Source organism: Lytechinus pictus, chromosome 7 (genome assembly GCF_037042905.1).
Source record: "Lytechinus pictus isolate F3 Inbred chromosome 7, Lp3.0, whole genome shotgun sequence".
Classification (NCBI taxonomy): domain Eukaryota; kingdom Metazoa; phylum Echinodermata; class Echinoidea; order Temnopleuroida; family Toxopneustidae; genus Lytechinus; species Lytechinus pictus.
In genome coordinates, this window is record NC_087251.1 from 44,437,511 (window position 1) to 44,461,725 (window position 24,215).

Genomic DNA, 24,215 nt, shown 5'->3' on the forward strand with positions numbered 1-24,215 from the left:
ACAAACGGAGAAAAAGCCTACATGAAATTTACAAGAACACACAGACTATGTAATGTTATGTATTACATTCAATAATATTTCATTAATCTGATGATACGATTAAAGGCACGGGCGTACAGATGGGACTCTTGCCCCCCCCCCCCCAATTTTTTATGACCAAGGAAAAATAAGAGAAAAGTAAAGAAAAAAAAGGTGAAATATGATATTATTTTCTGAAAATCATGTAAAAATCTATCACAAAATTTGATTGTTGTAATAAAAATGTTGAAATTTTTGCTCGCTCGCAACTTATCAATTTTACATGATACACCATCTGGCCCCCTCAAAATTTTTGGCTCATTGTGCCACTGATTAAAGGATACAAACATCACTTTAAAATGCACCTGTAGATCGACTGCTCATACACTGAACACAAAGTAAACAATATTTAATATTTGTAGCATTTCAATATTTTACTCTTGAATAGATTTGCAATGAATGCACACATGATGAACACACAGGAAATTCATGGAAAATAAAATGCACTTTGCATCACTGTAAAGGTTCACCTTAGAGATGAATTTTAATCATGCACATCTCATCTCTCAGTCTCAAACAGATGAAAATACACAAGTATATTTAGATTCAGGACTCATTGTTATACCATGGATAGCTCCATGGTTATACAGGGATTACAAAACAAATACAGCATTTGTACAATTATTCTTATTGCATGTGTCACATTTATTAACCATACATGTATGTTATTGGAGCATATTGCACCATACGTGTGCTACTCTTGGGTAAGGCTGTTAAGAAGACCTTTAAGCATTTTTCAGGCATGACATGGTGCATTGCATTGACCCCCAGGGGCTGAGGGGTCAAGGGACGAAGACCACAAAAGCACCTGCACTTTTGTCAATTTCATGTGCACACTTAAACCTGTGTAGAATGCATTTCTTAAGATAATAAAGCTGAAAAAGCCAAATACTGTAATTACGGTCACAATTACACCACTAACAATAAGCTTTTCCTCATCAATCAGTCTTCTTATTCTCCTTGCTGTCATCCTCACATCGACACAATGCACCATGGTACGAAATTTGCACCCCAAATCACTCACATGAGAGTACCTTTGTAAAACAAACTATCTGGTTGCAGGGCAAACCTTGAAATTATTTATGTTCAGTAATAGATTAGTCCTTGTATTTGCAAGTTTGTCACTTTCGTTCCAACATGAAACTTTCATTACGTTTTGCCGATTCTGGATATTATTATGCAAATCGCAGATGCCATTTTAGTTTTGTCAGGAACTGAAGTTCGAGGGACAAATGTCTCTAATTCTTTGTCAAGTTGGCCAAGAAATTAAATAAACAAGGTAGTAAACCTGCGATACAATTTAAAGTGGCTTTCTCTGGTATCAGTCAGTCTTTGGAGGAGATTCTGGTGATCGAATCACCAGAACTTCACATCGACCAAAAAGAATTCAGCCACAACAAATTTGTTTTCTTTTTAAACATGATCTTTTATTACAATTCACAATTATGAAAAAATAAGATAATTGTCAGAAATCGGATTAAAATTAGTAGAATATCATGCCTGAATTTTTAAAAGCTACTTGGGGCTTTTTCATGAACTGTTTATATGGTTACGCTATACTGGAACATGTTTTTGTGCTGAATGGGATGTCAGGAATTCTTCCTGGTTTTTTTTCATCAAAGTTAAACAGAATTTTGAGTAACCTGTGTTATATTTGACTAATAGTAAATCTTGCATTAAAATGCTTATTAGATGAATCTTTATCTGATATAGACCCTAAAAGAATGTTCCAATCAGTTGTAAAGTCAGTCATAACTTAAAACAGGTTTATGAAATGGCTACCTGCATCCTACAGAATATGGCTCATTCTGCTGTTGCACCCTCCTATATGTGAGTCTTCATGGAAACCCTCCAAGGTAAAAATCGGTCAAATTGGTATAGACTGTATGAAGAGGACGTCCATCTTCTGTCACTAACAGCAAGCAGAAAACCGGTTAACGAAATGCATAGGTGAATCAGAAGCCTTCGCTATTCCTTTCAGTTGATGTAGGCAGTGACAAGTCAAACATGTTGACACTTTCAGCAAGATGCCTCTGCGGCTGGTACATAAGTCTTGGTCGCTGCACATACTAGGATGGAAAACTAGATGACCACCTGAACTATGTACAGTTCCTCAGAGATCGTACTGCTATCCGGTCCTCTGTAAGCATTAGTATATCCTGAGAACAACTGACATGGACAGGTAGTGATTATGGAGACACTAGTATAACAGTTTTTATTGAATCCTTGATCAATGCACAGTTCTTCAGGGATCTTTGAAAATAGCGCAATCTGGTCATGTGGAAACATTGGAATATTGTGAGAAAATTGACATTGGAAGGTAGATATTCTGGAGACAATAGTGAAACAGTCTCTATCTATGAATCCTTGATTAGTATTCCTCAAGGATTCTACCACTTTCTGGTCCATCTGTAAATCCTAAGGACAACCAACATGGACAACTTGTAGTCCTTGAGGCACTGGTTTCACAATCTTAAGCAAATCCTTGATCAGTGGATCCTACTGCTATCTAGTTCATAGTATAACACTCTCTATGTAATCCTTGATCAATGTGAAGTTCATTCTGGTGCAAACTGGTCCTCTGCAAGCATTAGTATAAGAACATCTGACATTGGAAGGTAGCACTCCTGGGGACACTAGAATCACAGTCTTTACTGAATCCTTGATCAGTGGATCCTACTGCTATCTGGTCCTCTGAAAAAAATTGGTATGTTCTAAGAACAGCTGACACTGGAAGTTGGTAATCCTGGATACATTGGTACAACATTCTCTATGGAATCCTTGATCAATGTGAAGTTCATTCTGGTGTAAACTGGTCCTCCGCAAGCATTAGTATATCCTATGAACATCTGACATTGGAAGGTAGCACTCCTGGGGACACTAGAATCACAGTCTTTACTGAATCCTTGTTCAGTGGATCCTACTGCTATCTGGTCCTCTGAATTTTTTTTGTATATTCTAAGAACAGCTGACATTGGAAGGTAGCACTTCTGGGGACACTAGAATCACTGTTTTTACTGAATCATTGATCAGTGGATGCTACTGCTATCTGGTCCTCTGAATTTTTTTTGGTATATTCTAAGAACAGCTGACATTGGAAGTTGGTAATCCTAGATACATTGGTACAACATTCTCTATGGAATCCTTGATCAATGTCAAGTTCATTCTGGTGTAACCTGGTCCTCTGCAAGCATTAGTATATTCTAAGAACATCTGACATTGGAAGGAAGCACTCCTGGGGACACTAGAATCACAGTCTTTACTGAATCATTGATCAGTGGATCCTACTGCTATCTGGTCCTCTGAATTTTTTTTGTATATTCTAAGAACAGCTGACATTGGAAGGTAGCACTTCTGGGGACACTAGAATCACTGTTTTTACTGAATCATTGATCAGTGGATGCTACTGCTATCTGGTCCTCTGAATTTTTTTTGGTATATTCTAAGAACAGCTGACATTGGAAGTTGGTAATCCTAGATACATTGGTACAACATTCTCTATGGAATCCTTGATCAATGTGAAGTTTATTCTGGTGTAACCTGATCCTCTGCGAGCATTAATATATCCTATCAACATCTGACATTGGAAGGTAGCACTCCTGGGGACACTAGAATCACAGTCTTTACTGAATCATTGATCAGTGGATCCTACTGCTATCTGGTCCTCTGAATTTTTTTTGTATATTCTAAGAACAGCTGACATTGGAAGGTAGCACTTCTGGGGACACTAGAATCACTGTTTTTACTGAATCATTGATCAGTGGATGCTACTGCTATCTGGTCCTCTGAATTTTTTTTGGTATATTCTAAGAACAGCTGACATTGGAAGTTGGTAATCCTAGATACATTGGTACAACATTCTCTATGGAATCCTTGATCAATGTGAAGTTTATTCTGGTGTAACCTGATCCTCTGCGAGCATTAATATATCCTATCAACATCTGACATTGGAAGGTAGCACTCCTGAGGACACAAGAATCACAGTCTTTGCTGAATTTTTGATCAGTGGATCCTAGTGCTATCTGGGATATCCTAAGAACTACTGACGTTGGAAGTTGGTAATCCTGGATACATTAGTACAAAATTTTCTATGGAATCCTTAGAACATCCGGTGTTAGAATGTAGTAATTCTGGAGACAGTTGCATCACAGTCTTTGCTGAATCCTTGATCAGTGGATCCTAGTGCTATCTGGAATATCCTAAGAACTACTGACGTTGGAAGTTGGTAATCCTGGATACATTAGTACAACATTCTTTATAGAATCCTTAGAACATCCGGTGTTAGAATGTAGTAATTCTGGAGACACTTGCATCAGTCTTTGCTGAATCCTTGATCAGTGGATCCTAGTGCTATCTGGTCCTCTGCAAACATTGGTATATCCTAAGAACTGTTGACATGGGCAGTTGGTAATCCTTGAGAGCTGTATAGACCTCTGGGAGAGAGCTGTCCCCTGTAACTAAGAATAACAAAATACATGAAATACATAAGAAACTGAGGGATGATGAATACATACAGATGATATAAAGTAAGTTGTTGCCAGCTGTTGAATGAGCCCCCCCCCCCCCCCAAATTGAGGATGCACAGCATGGCACATGGGACATTTATTGTCAAAGGTCACGAGTGAGCAAAAACGTTGACCTTTTAAAAATGAAAAATCAAACTTTGTGCCTGATTTGACCAACTACACAGAAAAAAAAAGTTTCTTGTTTTGCCCCTTTTCTTTTCTATTTCTTTTTTTTTTCTCCATTTTTTTCTTGGTCACAGAACTTTTCTTTTCTATAACCAGTACATACATTCAATGTTTTAAATTCTCAATATTAATGACAAATCCAATTCATTTTGTGAGATTTGGGGACCTAGTGTGCCTGCATGTACATGTATTTGTTTAAGGTAATTGAACTGGGATGTATATTTGATCACTGAATGTGAACATATGCTGAGGTATTGAGGAATATCTGCACCTTTAACAATAAAAAATTATTATACTGAAAAATTGTAAAATTGCCTATCGTGATCATTTCCTTTAGTGTCGAGCAATGTACCATGAGCCTATTTGTTCAAGATAATTGAACAAGAATGCATATTTGATCACTTAATGTGAACAACAGTTGTCAAAAGGATGCACCTGTAAAAATCAATTGCATAATATCTTTAATTAAAAAATTTTCTTTCATATCTCCTTCCTATATTTTCAATCATTCCGATGCCAGAGCAGAATGATGAGTATTGGCAGAGCGGTCAACTTTCACATTTATCAGAGATAATTTACTGAGGACGAAAGGAGATCTTTCTCAATTACCCAAATCCAAATGAAAGAAATCAATGTATGGATCAGGGAGATGTTAAAAATCTGCAGTTTTTCACTCCAAAATCGGTCAATTTTCAGAGAGTCTCCCTCACAATCAAGGAGACATGGCAGTCCTGGCCCCGTCTCACAAAGAGTTGCGATTGATCCAATCAATCGCAACTATGGACGGCCAGCAACGTCGACATTTATTAGGCATGTTTGTTCAAAATATTTTCTAGCTATGATGTATATTCATGCATTAATTGTTTTCTTAAAAAATCACTGTGCTTCTGTTTGTTTACAAAGAACATTGTGCAAATTTCCTGTAGAAAATTTATGACACTGATGGATTTCCATAGAGTTATGATTGATTGGATGAATCGTAACTCTTTGTAAGACGGGCCCCAGGTATTGTCTGTTGTGATATATTAGTTGATAAACTACGCTCATCTCAAACCCATGGCCGGTCATTATATTTTACTAATGACTGATCATGACTGGTTGTTAGTAAATCTTCTACATGTTAGGCAAATCAGTAGGTCACATGTTCAACTAATCATACTATCAGGATCCACTTTGTAATCTTATAATAGTGTTACAAGGATATGCGATATAATATGAGTTGACAGGAGACTAAAATAGGGAGCCAAGGCGAAAGCATTTCACCGCACTTTTGGTTTGCAAATTGTCTTTATTCTGTGTTTGATGTTGTGTTTGCAAGGTATGCAATGTTGTAGGAGTGACTGTGGAAGTGTTCTGGAGGTTGATTGTGACAGTAGGAACTAACCTTGAAGTGCTGTCTGACTCGTCATACTGGAATGTGCGATGTCATAGACATGTAGGAAGACGTAGAGGATAGCCCTGTCCTTCCCATCAGTGGGGAGAGCTCCCGACTGAAGGTAGCTCAAGACATCACTGCTGTGAGCTGCAGAAACAATTGGGGATGTTGATTTTAATCAAAATAGGACAATTTTTTTTGTATTATCATCTTGAAAGCTATAAAGAGTGTCATTGGTATCTATATACTGAGGTATACTAAAAAGAGGTGCAATCACTATTTCAGAAAAAAAACTACAGGTAAGCTTCCTTAAGTCAACCTTCCGTACAGTGTAAGTAAAATTTCACCCAAGGTGTTTAGACCAGGGCAACGTTGCATAAAAGTTACTATTATGGTAACTATGCCATCCAATGGTATCTTTAACAGAATCCTTGATTTTGATTGGCTATTGATCATTGTTGCCATGGTAGTTAGCCATTGGATGGCAAAGTTACCATAATGGTAACTTTTATGCAAAGGGAACCAGGTAGGTGTTTCATAAGCTTTCCATAAGTTACAAACAACTTTACGCACGAATGATGATCCTTTTATGTGCCTTTTATGATATATCCCTATTTTAATGATGCAGCAGCTAAGAACATGAACGAAAGTATGACTTAGGGTCGCACTTAAATGCCTAGTTGCGTGCAGTATATAAGGCACGACCGCATTGGTCAGGTCACGCCAAGAGGATGCGCATTACTGCGTATTGATCAATGAGATGCCGGGGGGGGGGGGGGGGGGGCGAGGCCCCCCCCCCCCCTTGAGATCACGGCCATCGACCGCACCAAAAGTTGGCACGCGGGTTGTCTGGGACATAATATACGAACTTGTATAGTAATATATTTCATGTGAATTGCTATTAAGTGATTATGCTAATTTATGCGTAATTAGTATGCGAAATCATACTTTTCCTCTTACTCCCTAAATAAAGCTCCAAATGTTCTAATTTTTGGTATAGAAACTCTTTGTGGTGTTCTTAGCAAGTGCACATAAACAAAACAAAATTCCAATATCAAATCATTTTCTTATGTATTATATTGTTTTTTACAATTTCTTATGTATTTCTTTGTTTTTTTTTACTTTTTTTTTTTCATTTTTTTCAATGAAATTTGTTGGGGACTCTTCTGAGATCATAAAAAGCATTAAATAAATACATTTAGACCTGCAAAACTAAAAATAATCATACATTTATGATTTTTGGTTGAAAACACAATTTGCATTGACTTTGTACACAAAATCACGTTTTTGAGCAATTTTTGGTCTGACATGCACTTACATAATGTTGCGTAATTTTGGGAACCATGTACCCGGGTGACGCAAAATTGGTCTCAAAAGTTGCGCAAGACTTGAAAGTAAAAAGTCCGCGAGTGGCGCGGTAAAAAAAATTCGCGCGGTGAAAATATTGCGCGAATTGTTGAGGGGGGGGGCCTCCGAGGCCCCCCCCCCCGGCCTAGATAGGGTTAAATCTCTATGAGACACCCCCCAGTTGTACGTAACTTTACAAACAGCTTTATGAAACACCAACCAGATTAAAATCCACAAACTCTTCTATTAAAGAGGAATTTCTCTTTAGTCGAGCAGATTTCTGTGGTTCTGGGGTTTGACTTAGGAAAATTTACCTGTATCTACTGAAGTGTCATTCTAATAACTGAACGTTAAAGAAATAGGAGATTACCTTGCAGCCATGTGTCGAGAACCGAGTCCAGTCTTGATTTGAAGTGCGCACAGGCCTCGGCATGGACCAGCCTTCTTCTCTGTGCGGTGGTCTGGTTAGACTTGTCCACAGGAGTTTTGACGGCAGGATGATGGCTATAGTAGGCTAGTACCAGCTTGAGCTGCCATAGATCAGATGCATCCAAGCTCTCAAGTGGCTGTTCCAAAGACTAAAGGGTAAAGAAAGAAAGAGAAAATGGAGAGTCTCGTCAGGTTGCACACCCATAATTTTGTTTGCTTGCATCCTGTCTAAAGTAAATAGAGTATCACACACATGAATTAAAAAAACATAATTATATGCCACTTCATCGAATTATGGTAGCAGTATAATTTTAACTTTAATGATATTTAATGGTTTCAAAGAAAGAGGGTTAATATTATTATTAATAATAATTGTACATTTATATTGTGCAATTTCTATTTGTATATACTCAACTGCACATTACAATAATGAAAGATTAAATAGTTAAGATAAATACACACAAGTATGATTAAGTTAATTACTGGAAAAGGGAATCCTATCTCTACAAATTATATAACAAAAAGTGACTTATTTATTGATACTCTCTTGAAAAAGGTAGGTTTTTAATTTAGTTTTGAAGAAGGTAATAGGTCTTGTTAACCCCGCCCCCCCCTGTATTTAGCATTGTGGATATGGATAAAGAAAAACCCAGGAAGACAAAAAGAAAATGCAGACACTGTAAAGAAATCTGTAAATAATGATGATGATGATAATAATGATGATAATAATAATAAATAATAATAATATAATTTAAAAAAAAATGATAATAATAAATTATTTCTCTGCTGGGGACAGTAATCGCTAGTCAGAATGACATTGGAATGGTGTTTTCAGTTACTTTCCACTTTTTTTAAGCAATAAATAATTATTTCTGGGTAAAATGATCTTCAGGGCTTCATTTTTTTTATAGCATATCACAGACAAGGGTAACAAATGGGACCTTTAACATCTAAGGATTTGTTGAAGTCAAATGTTAACCAATCAAGATAATAATGAATGAATAAAAGATCCTTAAGACAAGGGTTCCCACAGAAATTTGAAAACAGAATTCCATGACTTTTCCATGACTAAAGTGCTGCTTTCCATGACTTTCCGGGAGATATGTAGAATTTGGGGTGTCATCAAACTGGGAAAAACAGAAATCATGAAGACCAATTATAATAGCAGAGTATGATCACAGAATATGAGAGTTGCGAGACACAACAAACTGGAAAGCTGCCATAGCCAAGATGTAAATGCAATTCCATGACTTTTCCATGACCTTTCACAAATTTTCCAAATTCCCTGACTTTCCATGACCACAATTTTTTCCAGGATAAAAGAGATACTGTATGATTACCTGATGTAGTTCGAGAAGCACTGGTAGAACTGATAACTTCTCCTTGGTGACACTCTCAAAGAGCAAACTACCCATCATTAACGACTTCTCATCTTCCTGCAATGATAATCAAATGAAAATAATTATTAGAATTAGGCAAAAAAAAAAAATCATCATTATCAGGGGGTACTTCTCACAACCTACTGCCTCAATCTGCAACATTGGATAAGCTTTAACACTGCAGTGTATGGGGATGAAAGGGGTCTTTTTTTAATAATTTTCCAAGGTTCTTTTGAGCATTTTGGGCTGAAATCGCCCCAAGCCCCCACATGTTTTTTTCTGATTGGAACTATAGAACAACAAGGCAAAAGCAATTTTGTGTTTCGCCCACTTATGAAAATGACCAGAAATATTGTGATTTGCGAGGGCACGCAAGAGAATTATAACGAAACTTCATTGTGAAATGACTGGGATGGAATAACACTTGTCATAAGAGCCTTGCACGTAAATGTTGACCTGAAAATGACCTTTGACCTTACCAGGTGACCTCTGACTGCAGCATAACATGCAGGTCGCCTAAGTACATCTACCATCCAAGTTTTGTTGAAAAGTAACTTACGGTTGCGGAGTTAGGTGTCATAAGAGAGTCTTGCATGTAAACTTTAACATTGACCTCAAGCTGACCTTTGACCTAACCATGTGACCTCCGACTGCAGCATAACATGCAGGTCCCCCAAGTCCATCTACCATCCAAGTTTGGATGAAATGCGACTTACGGTTGCGGAGTTAGGTGTCATAAGAGAGTCTTGCATGTAAACTTTAACGTTGACCTGAAAATGACCTTTGACCTTACCATGTGACGTCCGACTGCAGCATAACATGCAGGTCCCCCAAGTCCATCTACCATCCAAGTTTGGTGGAAATGCGACTTACGGTTGTGGAGTTATGTGTCATTAGGTTTGTGACGGACGGACGACATTTGGATCCCTAAGTCTCGCCTTCACCTCCGGTGGGCGAGACAAAAATATGAGGCAACCCATCCGCATTCAAAAGGGCAACACCATAAAATAATCAACCTTTGTGTATGTATTTCTGACCCCAGTGTTCTCAATTCTTTGTTGACTTCATGAACTTCTCAAGCCAAGATAATACGACAGCATTTCAGCTTTTAGACCTCAAAATACAACCAATTTAATGAATCCTGGTATAGCATAGCCGAAAGAAGCTCGGTCTGATTAGTGCTAAGCTGAACAGAAAAGAAGTTCTACCTGTTTCGGCTTATCCGAGTTCCACCAGCAGAACTGCTTCACAAAGGTGAGGATGTAGGGGTCAGAGGTGAAAGACTCAATCAGCTTGAGGTCAGAGGTCGAATGGTTAGAGGTTTCGTGGGTCAAGAGCTGGGCCAGAAGACTACGGTATCCCTGCATCAATAAGGAAAGAGAACAGTTAATCTAAATGGTGCATTTTCATTTTGAATGAGTTCTTCATTTACATTGGATAGAGCAAATGGTATCACTGATATTGATAGTTGTCTCCACTGTTCTCTTACTCATCGCTGCTTATCTTTTTAAGGATTTCTAAACTTATCTACTCTTCTGGTCAGAGCCATCATTTCACATCTAGTTTACTGTCCTTTTAAGGACTTTGCCATATATCACAAGATATTTCTTACTCTCATCTTTCTCTTTCTTGCCCATCATTTTCATTTCTATCAATCCATCATCAAACAGTCCTGCCAAGACTAAATACATTTTGAACCAAAAACCTCTTCCACATTATCTGTACCATCATGCAAAGTTTCAAAGATCAGGCACCCATCTCATTATAAGAGTTACAACTATTGTAGCTTTGTCATTTTGGCAACTAAATGTACCATGACGGTAACAGGGTTTAGCGGTTCCATGGCATTTGCTCCGGCGACAATTGCTCTGCTATAGATTCCTCACACCAATAAAAAATACTGACTTCAACCCTGGATTTAAGACTATACCCTGTCCTAAACCTAAAACAAACTCTATTGCAACCCAAACTCTAACCCTACAGCTGAAGATGAAATAGAGCCCGGAGCAATTGTCGCAGGACCACGTCGTGTCACCGATTTAGCAGCCCATTAAAAAAAAAAAGGTTTCAATGGAAGTTACAATAATGGCAACGTTAAAGTAGTTCTTAAGTCTTTGTGAAATGGGCCCAGGGCAAATTTGGTTATTTCTGCACATCTTGTGAACTGTATTACCTTAGGATCTTCAGCGTAAGAGAGATGTCCAGCTCTCTGCTTGACAAACAGGGTTCCTCCAGAGGTCAAGAGACCTTTCAGGGTCTCAAGGTCATGCTCAAGGTCAAGGGTCACACCGAGGTACCTGGGACCTACTATCCGCACCTGTTAAGAGAAAGCACATATAAGCAAAAGGTGAACAGAGACCTAATGAAGTTGCCCTCTCAAATTTTACTTACAAAATGGATTCATATAGAAAAAAAATAATGCTATAATACATTGATAAGGGATTTAACATCCAAATAGCCCAAGTGAAACGGCCCTAAACTCTGCATAGTCATTTTCAACTACAAGATTTCTAAACAATATTTGCGATCCGTTTTACTACCAGCTTGCCAGTTTAGCCAGCGTTTATTACAAATATTTGACGTCTTTCAAAGGAAAGCTTTAGAATTCATGGAGAACTGCGAGTATGATAATTTACACTTGAGCGTTGTTCTCCTTTATGACTTTGTGCAGAGAATTCACCCTTTTGGCCATTGGCACAAAATAAAGAAGGAAAAAAAAGTGCAGCATTAAAGTTAACCCTATTTTGTCTTTTGTAAAAATTAAATGCAAGAAAGATGATGGAAGGCAGCCAGATGAACCCAAAGATCAACACAGTCAGTGCAGTTTAATAGTGTAATACAGCTGCATGTGCACCTGATGTGCAAACATACAGCCTGCGCACATACACAAAAGGTGCAGTTAGAAATTGAACACTGGACACCAAAAATTGGCGATGTCCATCAAATTTTATACAGCGGGGCGCCCAAATTCACTTGTATAGCTAATTCCCCAATGAGCAAGTAACATTCAAGTCTATTAAAATGATGCAAATGGAATGATATAATTACCCTCTTGAGAGTAGATAGTTCACCGATGATGCAGGGCGCCATCAGCTTCAAGATCGTCTCATCATGCCACTCAGATTCCTACATGACAAGGATAAAAAATACATTTCTAACATTGGCGATGAATGAATCAATGAATAGCGGCAAGAACATAATAATAATAATGGTATATTTACCCAGGGTAGCCACTTCAGTTCCAAAAACTGTTCTCCCAGCGGGCCCTGCTATTATTATTACCCGGCTAAGCTTGGCTACCTATTCAGGTGCACACAGCTTTTTGAGGAATTACTTCCTGCCGGTACCCATTTACCTCACCTGGGTTGAGTGCAGCACACTGTGGATGGATTCCTTGCCGAAGGAAATTACGCCATGGCTGGGATTTGAACCCACGACCCTCTTTCAAAGTCCGGAGACTAATCCACTGGGCCACAACGCTCCACATACTTGCTTAGTTTGGGCGGTCTTTTGCAGGACCAAACAAATGCCTTCAAAAAAATACATGGTGCACTGTGAAAACCTCCACATTGAAACCGGCATAACCTTGTTGTATTAGATTTTCTGGGATATAGAGATTATCATCTAATAACTGACATTTTTTTTTTTTAAAGCATAGGTATCATATGCTTTTTGCGATTACCTATATCACAGTATTCAAAAGACAACCAAAATGAATATTATATAAAATAAGAAAAGGTTAATAACAGCACATGATTCTATGCATTGAACCTGTTTAAAGGTAAAAGACAGTAGTTGCAGCAAACAATTATTTCATGAGAAAGTCTTTAAAATCTAGGTTAATTGCCACAATATTCTCATAGCTCTAGACCTGGTACATTGAAATAAACTTATCTTTGTGAAATCATGAAAATTTAGCTGAAATTCGATAAGTCTGATGATCACTAACACAGGAAAGCATATGTGGAACAGTATATTAATATTGCTCGGAAAAATACCCGACATTTGATGGAATTCCGTGCTTATTTTGCTCATTTCTCAGCAATTACGCATCTTCTTCCAGAGCCACTTGGCACATATTTTTTATTCATAGATACAAACACTTGGGTGGTACAAAAATACAATACAAAATACAATGTCTGACTTTCTTATCTTTGTGAACCCCCCCCCCCATGAATGGTCAAATATAGTGTGTTACCTTTAGGGTGACTTCTAGAGGTACATAGCAAGGTTTGCCGGTCCCAACGTCTTTAGGAAGGATCAACCTCGGCTCAGCTGCTAACACATACAGGTGCCTCAAAGCCTGGAGATGGTATCTGTGAATATATTCATAATAAAAATAGCCATTAGGAGGAGCCAATCGGGTTGCCCACTCAACGGGGCATGATATATGTGACCCGACACCCCAAAACCAACAATAAGTCACCCAAAATGAATTTTGAGACTTTGTTTGAGCTTGAGAAATCACATCCAAAGCTTCAAAATGATATATAATTTCTCAGAATTTATCAAAAATAATCTAATCAAGAAATTGATTGAATGCAGAAGAAATTCAGTGAGATCATCAAAGAATACTGAGAAAACAGTGCTTAAAGTTTGGAGTTCACTCAAGCATGAGGGGTGCATGCTGCAATCTTTATGAGATTCCAAACTGTCCAGGACAAAAATGGTAACCCCCCTGTATCTGATCTTTTATTAACTTATACAGTATGAAGAAGGGTGGAGGCATACAAATCCATGCTTTCAAAAATGGTTGGATTGAAATTGAAAAGCAATGAAATCTCTTAGATACTTTGAAACAGAACTCACTGCTCTCACAAACACAGTCATCGTCATCTGGTGGGTGCTTCAGACATCTAGAGGAGGAACATTTACTTACTAGGTGGTAAGTCAATTACATAGGTATTATCATGTAGCAGTTGTTTGTTGCTAGTGACTTACAAACATCTTTATGGCACACCCACCAGGTACACCATTAAAAGCTACAGAATCAAATAAACCCCGACCTGTTGCCTTTACTGTTCCCTGGAAAACACGGGAAGAGGCTTGTAACAAGGGCAGCTACGGACTCCTGAGACGTGCTGAGGGTATAGCGCCCTCCTCCCATGAACAAGAGTCCAATGGCCATGGAGCATGCCATGTGATTGCCGTACGAGATGTCGTTGTGGACCCGGCTGCGGAGACCGCGGGCGACGCGCAACAGTTCAATGTCGCCAGTACCAGCCATAACCTGGAAAGCGAGAAAAGCACAATTATAGTGGAACCTGTATATGGTCAATTCCAGCGTAACGGACATGACGTTCAGACAAATTTTTGTGATTCAAAGGTTTATACAGTAGAATTAGCAGTCTTTTGATAATTGTTACTGAGCTTATCAGACACATTTAAGTATCAGTTACATACACATGAAATTACAAATCGTTCCGTTGAACAGTTGCAGAGAAATTGCACTCTTTGTGAGCGTAACGGACATGACACGAAATGGACGAAGCATTTTTACCTCCTATTGCTTATAAAAATTCCTGTGAATTCTTAGATTGCATGCACCCGATAGTGGTGTTAATTTAACCTTAAGATCATGCTCTATCCATAAAATGGTGTTTAACAACAGTTTTGCAGTGCATTCTTTATTCATAGCTCAAAATGTAGCGTAACGGACATGACACACGAAGCGTAACGGACATGACAGTTTCGTCCACTTTTTGTAAGCGAATATAATTATTTTATTACAAGATATGGTACAAGTCTAATTGTTTACATGTTAAGGCTAGAGGTTAGAGACACACATCATAACTGGTAATCTGTAATATCTCCTATTATTTTGCAATTTGAGAGAGGGTCTTTTCATACAATATTTATAAAACAAAAAAATATTAAAAAAAAATTATTTTACACCAGCTAAATACAGTTAATTAGTATTTTCCAGTTACTACCATCCGCCACACCTAATTAAAAGAGAAAAAGTTGATAGTAAAGATTATTTTTTATTCATGGCTTACTATTTGACAATATACACTAGCGTAACGGACATGACACCCTTACGAAGTGAACTTCATCAGCACTTCTTAGTTTCAAAATGAAAGAAATATGAATAATGAATGTAATTATGTAACAGCAAAATACCTTTACTAAAATTCTTAAGAAAAACATGTAGATATTATTGGCAGGTATTATTAATTTAATAGCTATAGCCTACATGATAATTTTATATAGAATACAATGTTTATAGTACCATTACGACACACTGAGAAGACCAAATCCCATTTTTTGTGAGAAGAAAAAAAATGTACCAGACCTGTATAAATCGAAGATGAACATATTATGAAATGTATTTTATGATAATGAATATGTACTAGTATTAATGTCAGTTTTAAGATTAAAAAAAATGATATTAAAAAGTATTTTAAAATTTAATAGCAGTACCTGGAAACCAGTCTTTCATTATCGAGTATGAGTTGAAAGGTAATCGGGATGTTTGTAAATCGCTTCTGAGATTTTTTGTCATTCAAATTAAATATCATCCTGAGTATAATCATCCGTTCATCAAAGCTTGGATGTTCTAAATCTTACGATCTTGCTTGCTAACAAATGTGGCTGTATCTAATTTCGTTGCATTGTCCGCGCTGCTTGTGTACAAATGAAGATACATCATTCAAATCGTGATTATGGCTGACCAAAATACTATGATGACATAACTTTATTTTATTGATCGCGCCACATTCCTTCCACAGCCCCTTTGCTTTGTGATATTGCAAAGAAGTGCCACTGTAGATTCATGGATTCACAGAGCTACATCATGTAACACAGATATCTGAATACAAACTTGTTTTCAAATGTGAGCCCGTGCCATCACTGAAGAAGTTGAGGTTGGTGAAAGTCAGATACTTTGAAGCAATATCATCAATGATCTCATGAATTCACAAGTTGGAATTTTATCATGCCAAACTGTCAGTGCAAACACCAAAGATAATCAATTGTATTGTTCAAACACAAATGATACAGATTGTGATTTGAGTATGTTGCCAGATCTAGCTTCATCTTATCCTAATATTATGTGGCATACCGTTAATTCTCAGAAAAATATACCAAAACAAGAACTGAACTTTCATCATTAACCAACTTCTAAAAATAGCTTGAATGACATGCAGATTCTAGGAGTTATTACATCCAGCTATCCTCAAGCAATTGAGACTGACCTCAGTCTGTGACACTGAGCCTAATATTTTGTTTTCGTGAATGCTGCCTTTTGTCATATATAAGGCGTCCGTTACGCGAAGTGTCATGTCCGTTACGCCATTTTTATGAAAATGAAAAGTGGTAAGGGAAAATGATTGCTACACATGGTAGGGGGTTTAATTCTAACATAGAATCTTAATCTGCAGTACCTTCAGACAAATTTCCTGTAAGCTGTGAAAACTTTAAGTGAAAAACGTAACGGACATGACACTGATAATGATAAAGAAATCACACAAATCTGAAGATCGATTTCTCTAAAATTGAATAATGGCATAAAATTTAACGATGATTTTCTGTTGATGTAAACATTAATCAACTATTCAAAAGTTAAAAGAGACCTCTGGGACCTTATTTGCTTTTAGTAGAGACAGGAAAGATGAATTGTATAAAAATAGCCACATTTTTTTAGATTTTGCAATTTACAATTCTATTTTTTTGATAGTGGAAAAAACTACAAAATTTTATCAATATTGCGATTATTCTATTGGAAATTGAAACTTTATAGATTACTTTTTAAGAAAATTTGACTGCTGAAGTGAAATCTGAAACTTCATTTTTTCTCTAAAGTGAACATTTTCCATGGAATTGCCCATATGAAGATCATCCAAGGGATACAAGAAAAACAGTCTTTCTGAGCATGTGGTACATGTTTTTATGCACAGGTACCTGTAATACACATTTCAATTGGGAAATCAATTTATGGGCTCGTATTCTGAAGTCAGGTTTAACCTGAACTCAGGTTTAAAGTTGTGGTTGAAGTATGGATAGCCAATCGTTACATAAATCACTAACAGTAGAGATATCATATTTCAGCTCATTTTGGCTCTCAAATCATTCATTATTATCTAAGAAGTATAAATAGATGATTGTCTTCACCATCGATGAATCAGGAAAGAGCACAGTAAACATAAGAAACATACAACTTAATACAAATGTTGACACTTTTGGCTCCCCATAATTTTAGCACAGAGTTAGACTATGGTTAAACCTGACTTCAGAATACGGGCCCATGTGTTTAACCCTTTGAACCCTGAATTATTTGGGGCAGCCGTGACCCATACCCTGAATTATTTGAACGTATTGACCACATTCACAAACTCCCTTGATTTGAATCCCAATGGCATCTCCCCCCCCCCCCCTCGAGTACCCGGGCCAGCCCGGCCGAAGTTGTTCAGATTCTTGTAGACCTAGTCTACAGACAGAAATATCAACTCAAGTGTCTGTTTTATGCTCAAAATCACTGTTTTGACTAAAGTCAGATTTATCAATAGCTTCCCCGTAGTCAGCACGTGACTCGCCGCGTATTACACCATGTATTACCGCACATGAGCCCTGCAGAAGAGTAGCATATTTTGGCAATTTTTTATGCTAAAACTGTCTGAAATCAATTCCAATCTTGACTGAAATTATCGACTAAATATTCCTCCCCGTACTAGAAAGATGACGTCATTTTTAAAAGATCACCTGACATTTAGAACCCATGTTTCTTAAGTCACATGTCTTCAGGCCGGTATTCTGGCCTATCGGGTATATAAGCGTTCACTGATAGGCCAGAATACCGGCCTATTGGGTTCAAAGGGTTAAAGACAGATTGTCACTAAAGCAGTTAATTGTATTTCACTAGTAGTCATGATCTTTGCACTTTGCACTTACATATTCCCCCCTTTTTTCACTAATAAATCACTTTCCCCTTGTAGAGATCAAGCAATATGAAAAGTGACTGTAAGAACATATAAATTCCTTTTTTTCTTTAATTTCTTAAATAATATTTAGAAATATTAAGATTTTTTCAATCTTTATTTGCAAAGACATGAGTAAAACTGATCCTAAGGAGTGAAACAGATTGACCAAACATTTTCCTTGTTCATAGTATGAAATAATTTGATCTTGTTTCTTTCATTCAGGAAATGAAATTCTGAAGATTCTCAAATTTTAAATGAAGGAAAGCATTCCAAAAGGATATTCTAACTGGCAATTCCATACATTGAGTGAGTATCTTCCTTGTTCATAATATGAAGTAGTTTGATCTTGTTTTTTTCATTCAAGAAATTAAATGTTGAAGATTCTCAAATTTTAAATGAAGAGAGCATTCCAAAAGGATATTCTAATGGGCAATTCCATACATTAAGTATTTCTGACCCTGATGTATGGGACATTTCTCAAAATTTTCCTCTGTTTTGCAGTTTAATTGATAGATGGAAATCCTCTTAAGTAATCATTGCTTGAGTAGCTCACAAAGTAAAACCAAATAGAGTAAAGAGAGGTTGGATGTACAAAATAGTTGATTATCTTACGAAACTGTACCAATATCAAAGTCTTGTAAAAAGTACTGTAAAAAAATCATAATATTCTTATCAAAATCCTACTAAACGAAGGCCCTAGCAAACCAAAACTAAGTTACATGATAGCTTACCATGGCTGAAGCAAGAAGGATTGTGTACAGACATGTTTTGTAGGTTGTTCTTCCAGCCTGAAAATAAAAGAAGGGGGATGGCAAATGAAAATTTTGAAAAAATAATGAAAAGAATGCAAATGTTTTGAACTATTCAATACATTATGTTATATAAAATGGCCCAGGCCATCATAAAGAAATCATAATGTCATTGTGATGTCATCATGTTGTGATGCTACATTATATGGCTCATGCCATCATAATGAAATCATAATTTATGATGACAAAATCATTGTGAGATCAAATGTGATGTCATTGTGATTTAATTGTAATGTCACGATGTCTGTGCAAAATACGACCATTGTGGGCCTTGAAGAGTACACATGAGCGTTGATTAGCATAACTTTTAAACTGTCATGTTTTTCTCCTTACCTTGACAGAAGAAGATTGAGCAAGGTGTGTTTCTTTGAAAAAACAAAAACAAAACTTTATTTCTTTTTTAGATCTACAAGTGATGATACTGTGATCGGTAGAGTTAACTACTGTATATGAAATACGGAGACATGACATTTTGTGAAAATTGAACGCCATCAGTTTGGCAACAATTTGCTTCAAGATACATTGAATGTAGAAATTGTGAAAGTGCAAATTATAAGAATAGATACAATATATATATATATATTGAAATACTGTTTTAATGCCAATGTTTTAGCAGTGCTGATTATTTTCATTTACAGATGAATACTGCGCAATGGCTGTCCAAGTTTATTGGATACGAAATATATTGGATATACTGTTATCACTTTGACAATATTAGAGAAACACCATGAATTTTCTTGTCTTTACCTTTACTGACAAGACTGTGGAAAATATGAAGTATGTGGCAATTGTCAGTAAATATACTGATAATACCAAGCTACTCCATCAAATACAAACATGACTATCAAGAAAACATGCCAAAGCTCATAGATCCCCTTCAAAGATGGGCAAATACATGGCAGATGAGAAAAAATGCAGATAAATGTGGAGTCATTCTCTTTGGGAATCGCAACCTTCACCATACATATAGAATGGGCAACACCATGCTCGAAGAAAGCACAGAAGAAAAGAATCTAGGAGTGCTGATTCACAAATAACCTAAGATTATGTTTTTTTTTCTGTAGGTCATTATGGATTGGAATATTTGTGTGATCTGTCAAGAAAAATACAAAAGAAAACCTGAATTGTCCACAAAAAGGATTTAGCCAAAGTGCCAGGAGTGCATATTCATCATTCTCAGAGAATGTTGAGGAGTTCCGGCAGATGAATGCATTACCAGTCAAAGAAGAATAGGAGTCTGAAGGAACTGTAGAAACATTTGTGACAAACAAAGCCTCTTGGCACCGTTTTTGCCATCAAAAATTTAATAATGACAAATTCAGCAGAAAATTGAAAGAAAGAGAGAGAAAAAACTAAAAAGCGGTAGATCTCTCCTGTGACACAAGACGACCTAAGCTCCAATAGTCGACATTGGACTGCAAGCGCATGTGCCTATTCTGCGAAAGAGAGGGCAATGCAAAATTGCATGAATTTGCTACATTTAGAAATGAACAGTCACTCCAGACAATGGCCAGTGACGTGCATGACAAAAGACTCTTATACAAATTATCTGGGAGCAATGTTTGAGTTTTCTCTCTTTATTCAAATCAACATATTGTTGGGGTGGACTTACCCACCCTTTAACTGAAATGTGAGTGAACATTATGTTCCTCCAAACAGATATCTTTAGCAGTCATGGCAGTATGTAGTTTTTACCATTTTCAAAATCTGACCTCTTAGGAACAAGTATTATGTTATCCTGCTATATATCCTCTACTCTACTTTGTCTTGCAGAGGGAATAGGGATGGACAATGGACAGAGGTCACTGGATACCTGTATGGATGACCATCCCTGAAGCAGCAAAAGCCTGTAAGGAGCTGATCAAATGTGGCTGCATGTCAGAAGCCGGTTGTGTTGGTCGCTGCTGACATTCAGATCCGTTTTTTTTCACTGTTCCTTCTGTCAGATTTTTGGGGGCATACCTTATTTTTAATACTTCTACATGTACAGGGTATGGGGAAGAAAAAAAATCATGCTTTTGTCCACCGTGTCCACATACAGACTCCACTTTACATGTATGTTTGAATATATAGTAAAATTTGATTTCTTGTCATCATTTTGGCAACACGGTGCATTTTATAATGTTGATGTTTTTTTTATTTGTTTTTTTTTAATTCACATTCATCAGTTCATTGGCAGAGATTGAGCAATTACAAGAGGTATGTGAATACTAGGATACAAAACATGTTGTAATAAAATGATGAACTTCTTTTATTTTGTAGCAACAAGTGTCGATTTTACTGTTTTTTGGGGTTTTTTCTTGTTTTTACTTTATCTTCACAAGTGGAGATTGAGCATTTTATTGTTGTTGTAATCGCCTGCTGGTTGCCCGTCCACATTGCTCTTACATTTCTGTATATCATTGTCACGTATGTGTATCTTGTGTACTATTGATTACAGCAACTGTTTTATTAGTGTATCGGGAAGCAGGCAGATCAAATTCAGTGTCAGGTATTAGCCTGTATTTTGTTGTAGTAATTCATTTTGTTTTGGGGGATCTCTGACCACTCTGTACACTGTAGCCATTTTCACATACATGACATGTACATTGCTACTGAAGTTTGCCGTTTGGCCAAGCTTGCGATCCTGTGTTGAATACTTATTTGTTATTATGTTATTTTTCTATTTTCTTGTCTTTACCTTTACTGACAAGACTGGAAAATATGAAGTATGTGGCATTTGTCAGTAAATATACTGATAATACCAAGCTACTCCACCAAATACAAACATGATGATCGAGAAAACATGCCAAAAACTCAAATTGCGGATGATTTTGAACATGAAAATGATCAACAAATTCATCCAGCCAGACCATTTCAGAATGGAAACACTGGCATCTATTCTGCCGTCTCTACAGGCATCGGATTGGGCCGCCTCCTTAGACCTCAGGGACGCCTATTTCCACATACCAATTCATCCCGCTTCACGGGACCTGTTGGGTTTTCGCTTCAAGGAAGATGGGAATGGGAATGGACAATGGACAGAGGTCACTAGATACCTGTATGGATGACCATCCCTGAAGCAGCAAAAGCCTGTAAGGAGTTGATCAAATGTGGCTGCATGTCAGAAGCTGGTTTTGTTGGTTGCTGCTGACATGGTGCCTTCTCCAGAGGGAATAGGGATGGACAATGGACAGAGGTCACTAGATACCTGTATGGATGACCAACCCTGAAGCAGAAAAAGCCTGCAAGGAGTTGATCAAATGTGGCTGCATGTCAGAAGCCGGTTGTGTTGGTCGCTGCTGACATGGTGCCTTCTCCAGAGGGAATAGGGATGGACAATGGACAGAGGTCACTGGGTACCTGTATGGATGACCAACCCTGAAGCAGCAAATGCCTGCAAGGAGTTGATCAAAGGTGGCTGCATGTCAGAAGCCGGTTGTGTTTATGGCTGCTGACATGGTGCCTTCTCCAGAGGGAATAGAGATGGACAATGGACAGATGTCACTGGGTACCTGTATGAATGACCAACCCTGAAGCAGCAAAAGCCTGCAAAGAGTAGATCAAAGGTGGCTGCATGTCAGAAGCCGGTTGTGTTTATGGCTGCTGACATGGTGCCTTCTCCAGAGGGAATAGAGATGGACAATGGACAGAGGTCACTGGGTACCTGTATGGATGACCAACCCTGAAGCAGCAAAAGCCTGCAAGGAGTTGATCAAAGGTGGCTGCATGTCAGAAGCCGGATGTGTTTATGGCTGCTGACATGGTGCCTTCTCCAGAGGGAATAGAGATGGACAATGGACAGAGGTCACTGGGTACCTGTATGGATGACCATCCCTGAAGCAGCAAAAGCCTGCAAGGAGTTGATCAAAGGTGGCTGCATGTCAGAAGCCAGATGTGTTTATGGCTGCTGACATGGTGCCTTCTCCAGAGGGAATAGAGATGGACAATGGACAGAGGTCACTGGGTACCTGTATGGATGACCAACCCTGAAGCAGCAAAAGCCTGCAAGGAGTTGATCAAAGGTGGCTGCATGTCAGAAGCCGGATGTGTTTATGGCTGCTGACATGGTGCCTTCTCCAGAGGGAATAGAGATGGACAATGGACAGAGGTCACTGGGTACCTCTATGGATGACCAACCCTGAAGCAGCAAAAGCCTGCAAGGAGTTGATCAAAGGTGGCTGCATGTCAGAAGCCGGTTGTGTTTATGGCTGCTGACATGGTGCCTTCTCCAGAGGGAATAGAGATGGACAATGGACTGAGGTCACTGGGTACCTGTATGAATGACCATCCCTGAAGCAGCAAAAGCCCGTAAGGAGTGGATAAAATGTGGCTGCATGCCAGAATCCGGTTGTGTTGGTTGCTGCCGACATTCAGATCCGATTTTTTTCACTGTTCCTTCTGTCAGACCTTATTTTTAATACTTCTACATGTACAAGGTATGGGGAAGAAAAAAAAAATCATGCTTTTGTCCACCGTGTCCACATACAGACTCCACTTTACATGTGTGTTTGAATATGAAGTAAAATTTGATTTATTGTCATCATTTTGGCAACATGGTGCATTTTATAATGTTGATGTTTCTTTTTACTTTTGTTTTTAATTCACCTTCATCAGTTCATTGGCAGAGATTGAGCAATCACAAGAGGTATGTGAATACTAGGATACAAAACATGTTGTAATAAACTGATGCCTTCTTTTCATAATTGTAGCAAAAAGGGTCAATTTTTATGTTTGTTTTGTTTTTACTTTATCTTCACAAGTGGAGATTGAGCATTTTATTGTGGTTGAGAGCACCTGCTGGTGGCCCATCCACATTGCTCTTCCATTCCTGTATATCATTGTCACGTATGTGTATCTTGTGTACCGGTACTATTGTGTATCTTGTGTACTATTGCTTTTCTTTTACATGAATGTATAAATCATATTTATGTGTTGTATGTTCTGCTATATTTAGGCATATATATATGTTATTTTACATTGTATTTAAATTATTTTCATATGGTTAATAAAAATTAATTGAATTGAATTAGCAACAGTTTTAATAGTGTATCAGGAAGCAGGCAGATCAAATTCAGTGTCAGGTATTAGCCTGTATTTTGTTGTAGTAATTCATTTTGTTTTGGGGGATCTCTGACCACTCTGTACACTGTATAAAAACAATAAACTTAAAAACACCCAAAACAGACTTTGCAAGAAATAGCAGCCTA

At 37.6% G+C, this 24,215-nt stretch overlaps 1 protein-coding gene across 4 annotated transcripts in view; it reads right to left on the reverse strand.

Moving 5' to 3' along the window:
* Positions 1 to 1,477: 1,477 nt before the first annotated feature.
* The window catches only part of LOC129264165 (anaphase-promoting complex subunit 1-like), a 64,834-nt gene continuing 42,096 nt past the window's right edge, over positions 1,478 to 24,215 (reverse strand). For 2 of the 4 annotated variants that reach the window (XM_064102832.1, XM_064102833.1), the window contains exons 38-47: positions 18,949 to 19,005; positions 14,306 to 14,529; positions 13,498 to 13,615; positions 12,348 to 12,425; positions 11,473 to 11,616; positions 10,508 to 10,660; positions 9,261 to 9,356; positions 7,862 to 8,069; positions 6,154 to 6,291; positions 1,478 to 4,535 (exon numbers count right to left, since the gene is read on the reverse strand). In XM_064102832.1, coding sequence (XP_063958902.1) covers positions 4,429 to 4,535; positions 6,154 to 6,291; positions 7,862 to 8,069; positions 9,261 to 9,356; positions 10,508 to 10,660; positions 11,473 to 11,616; positions 12,348 to 12,425; positions 13,498 to 13,615; positions 14,306 to 14,529; positions 18,949 to 19,005 — 1,323 coding nt within the window. In that variant the 3' untranslated portion in view covers positions 1,478 to 4,428. The remainder of the gene's footprint in view (positions 4,536 to 6,153; positions 6,292 to 7,861; positions 8,070 to 9,260; positions 9,357 to 10,507; positions 10,661 to 11,472; positions 11,617 to 12,347; positions 12,426 to 13,497; positions 13,616 to 14,305; positions 14,530 to 18,948; positions 19,006 to 24,215) is intronic. The other 2 variants (XM_064102834.1, XM_064102835.1) reach the window with 1 other exon arrangement.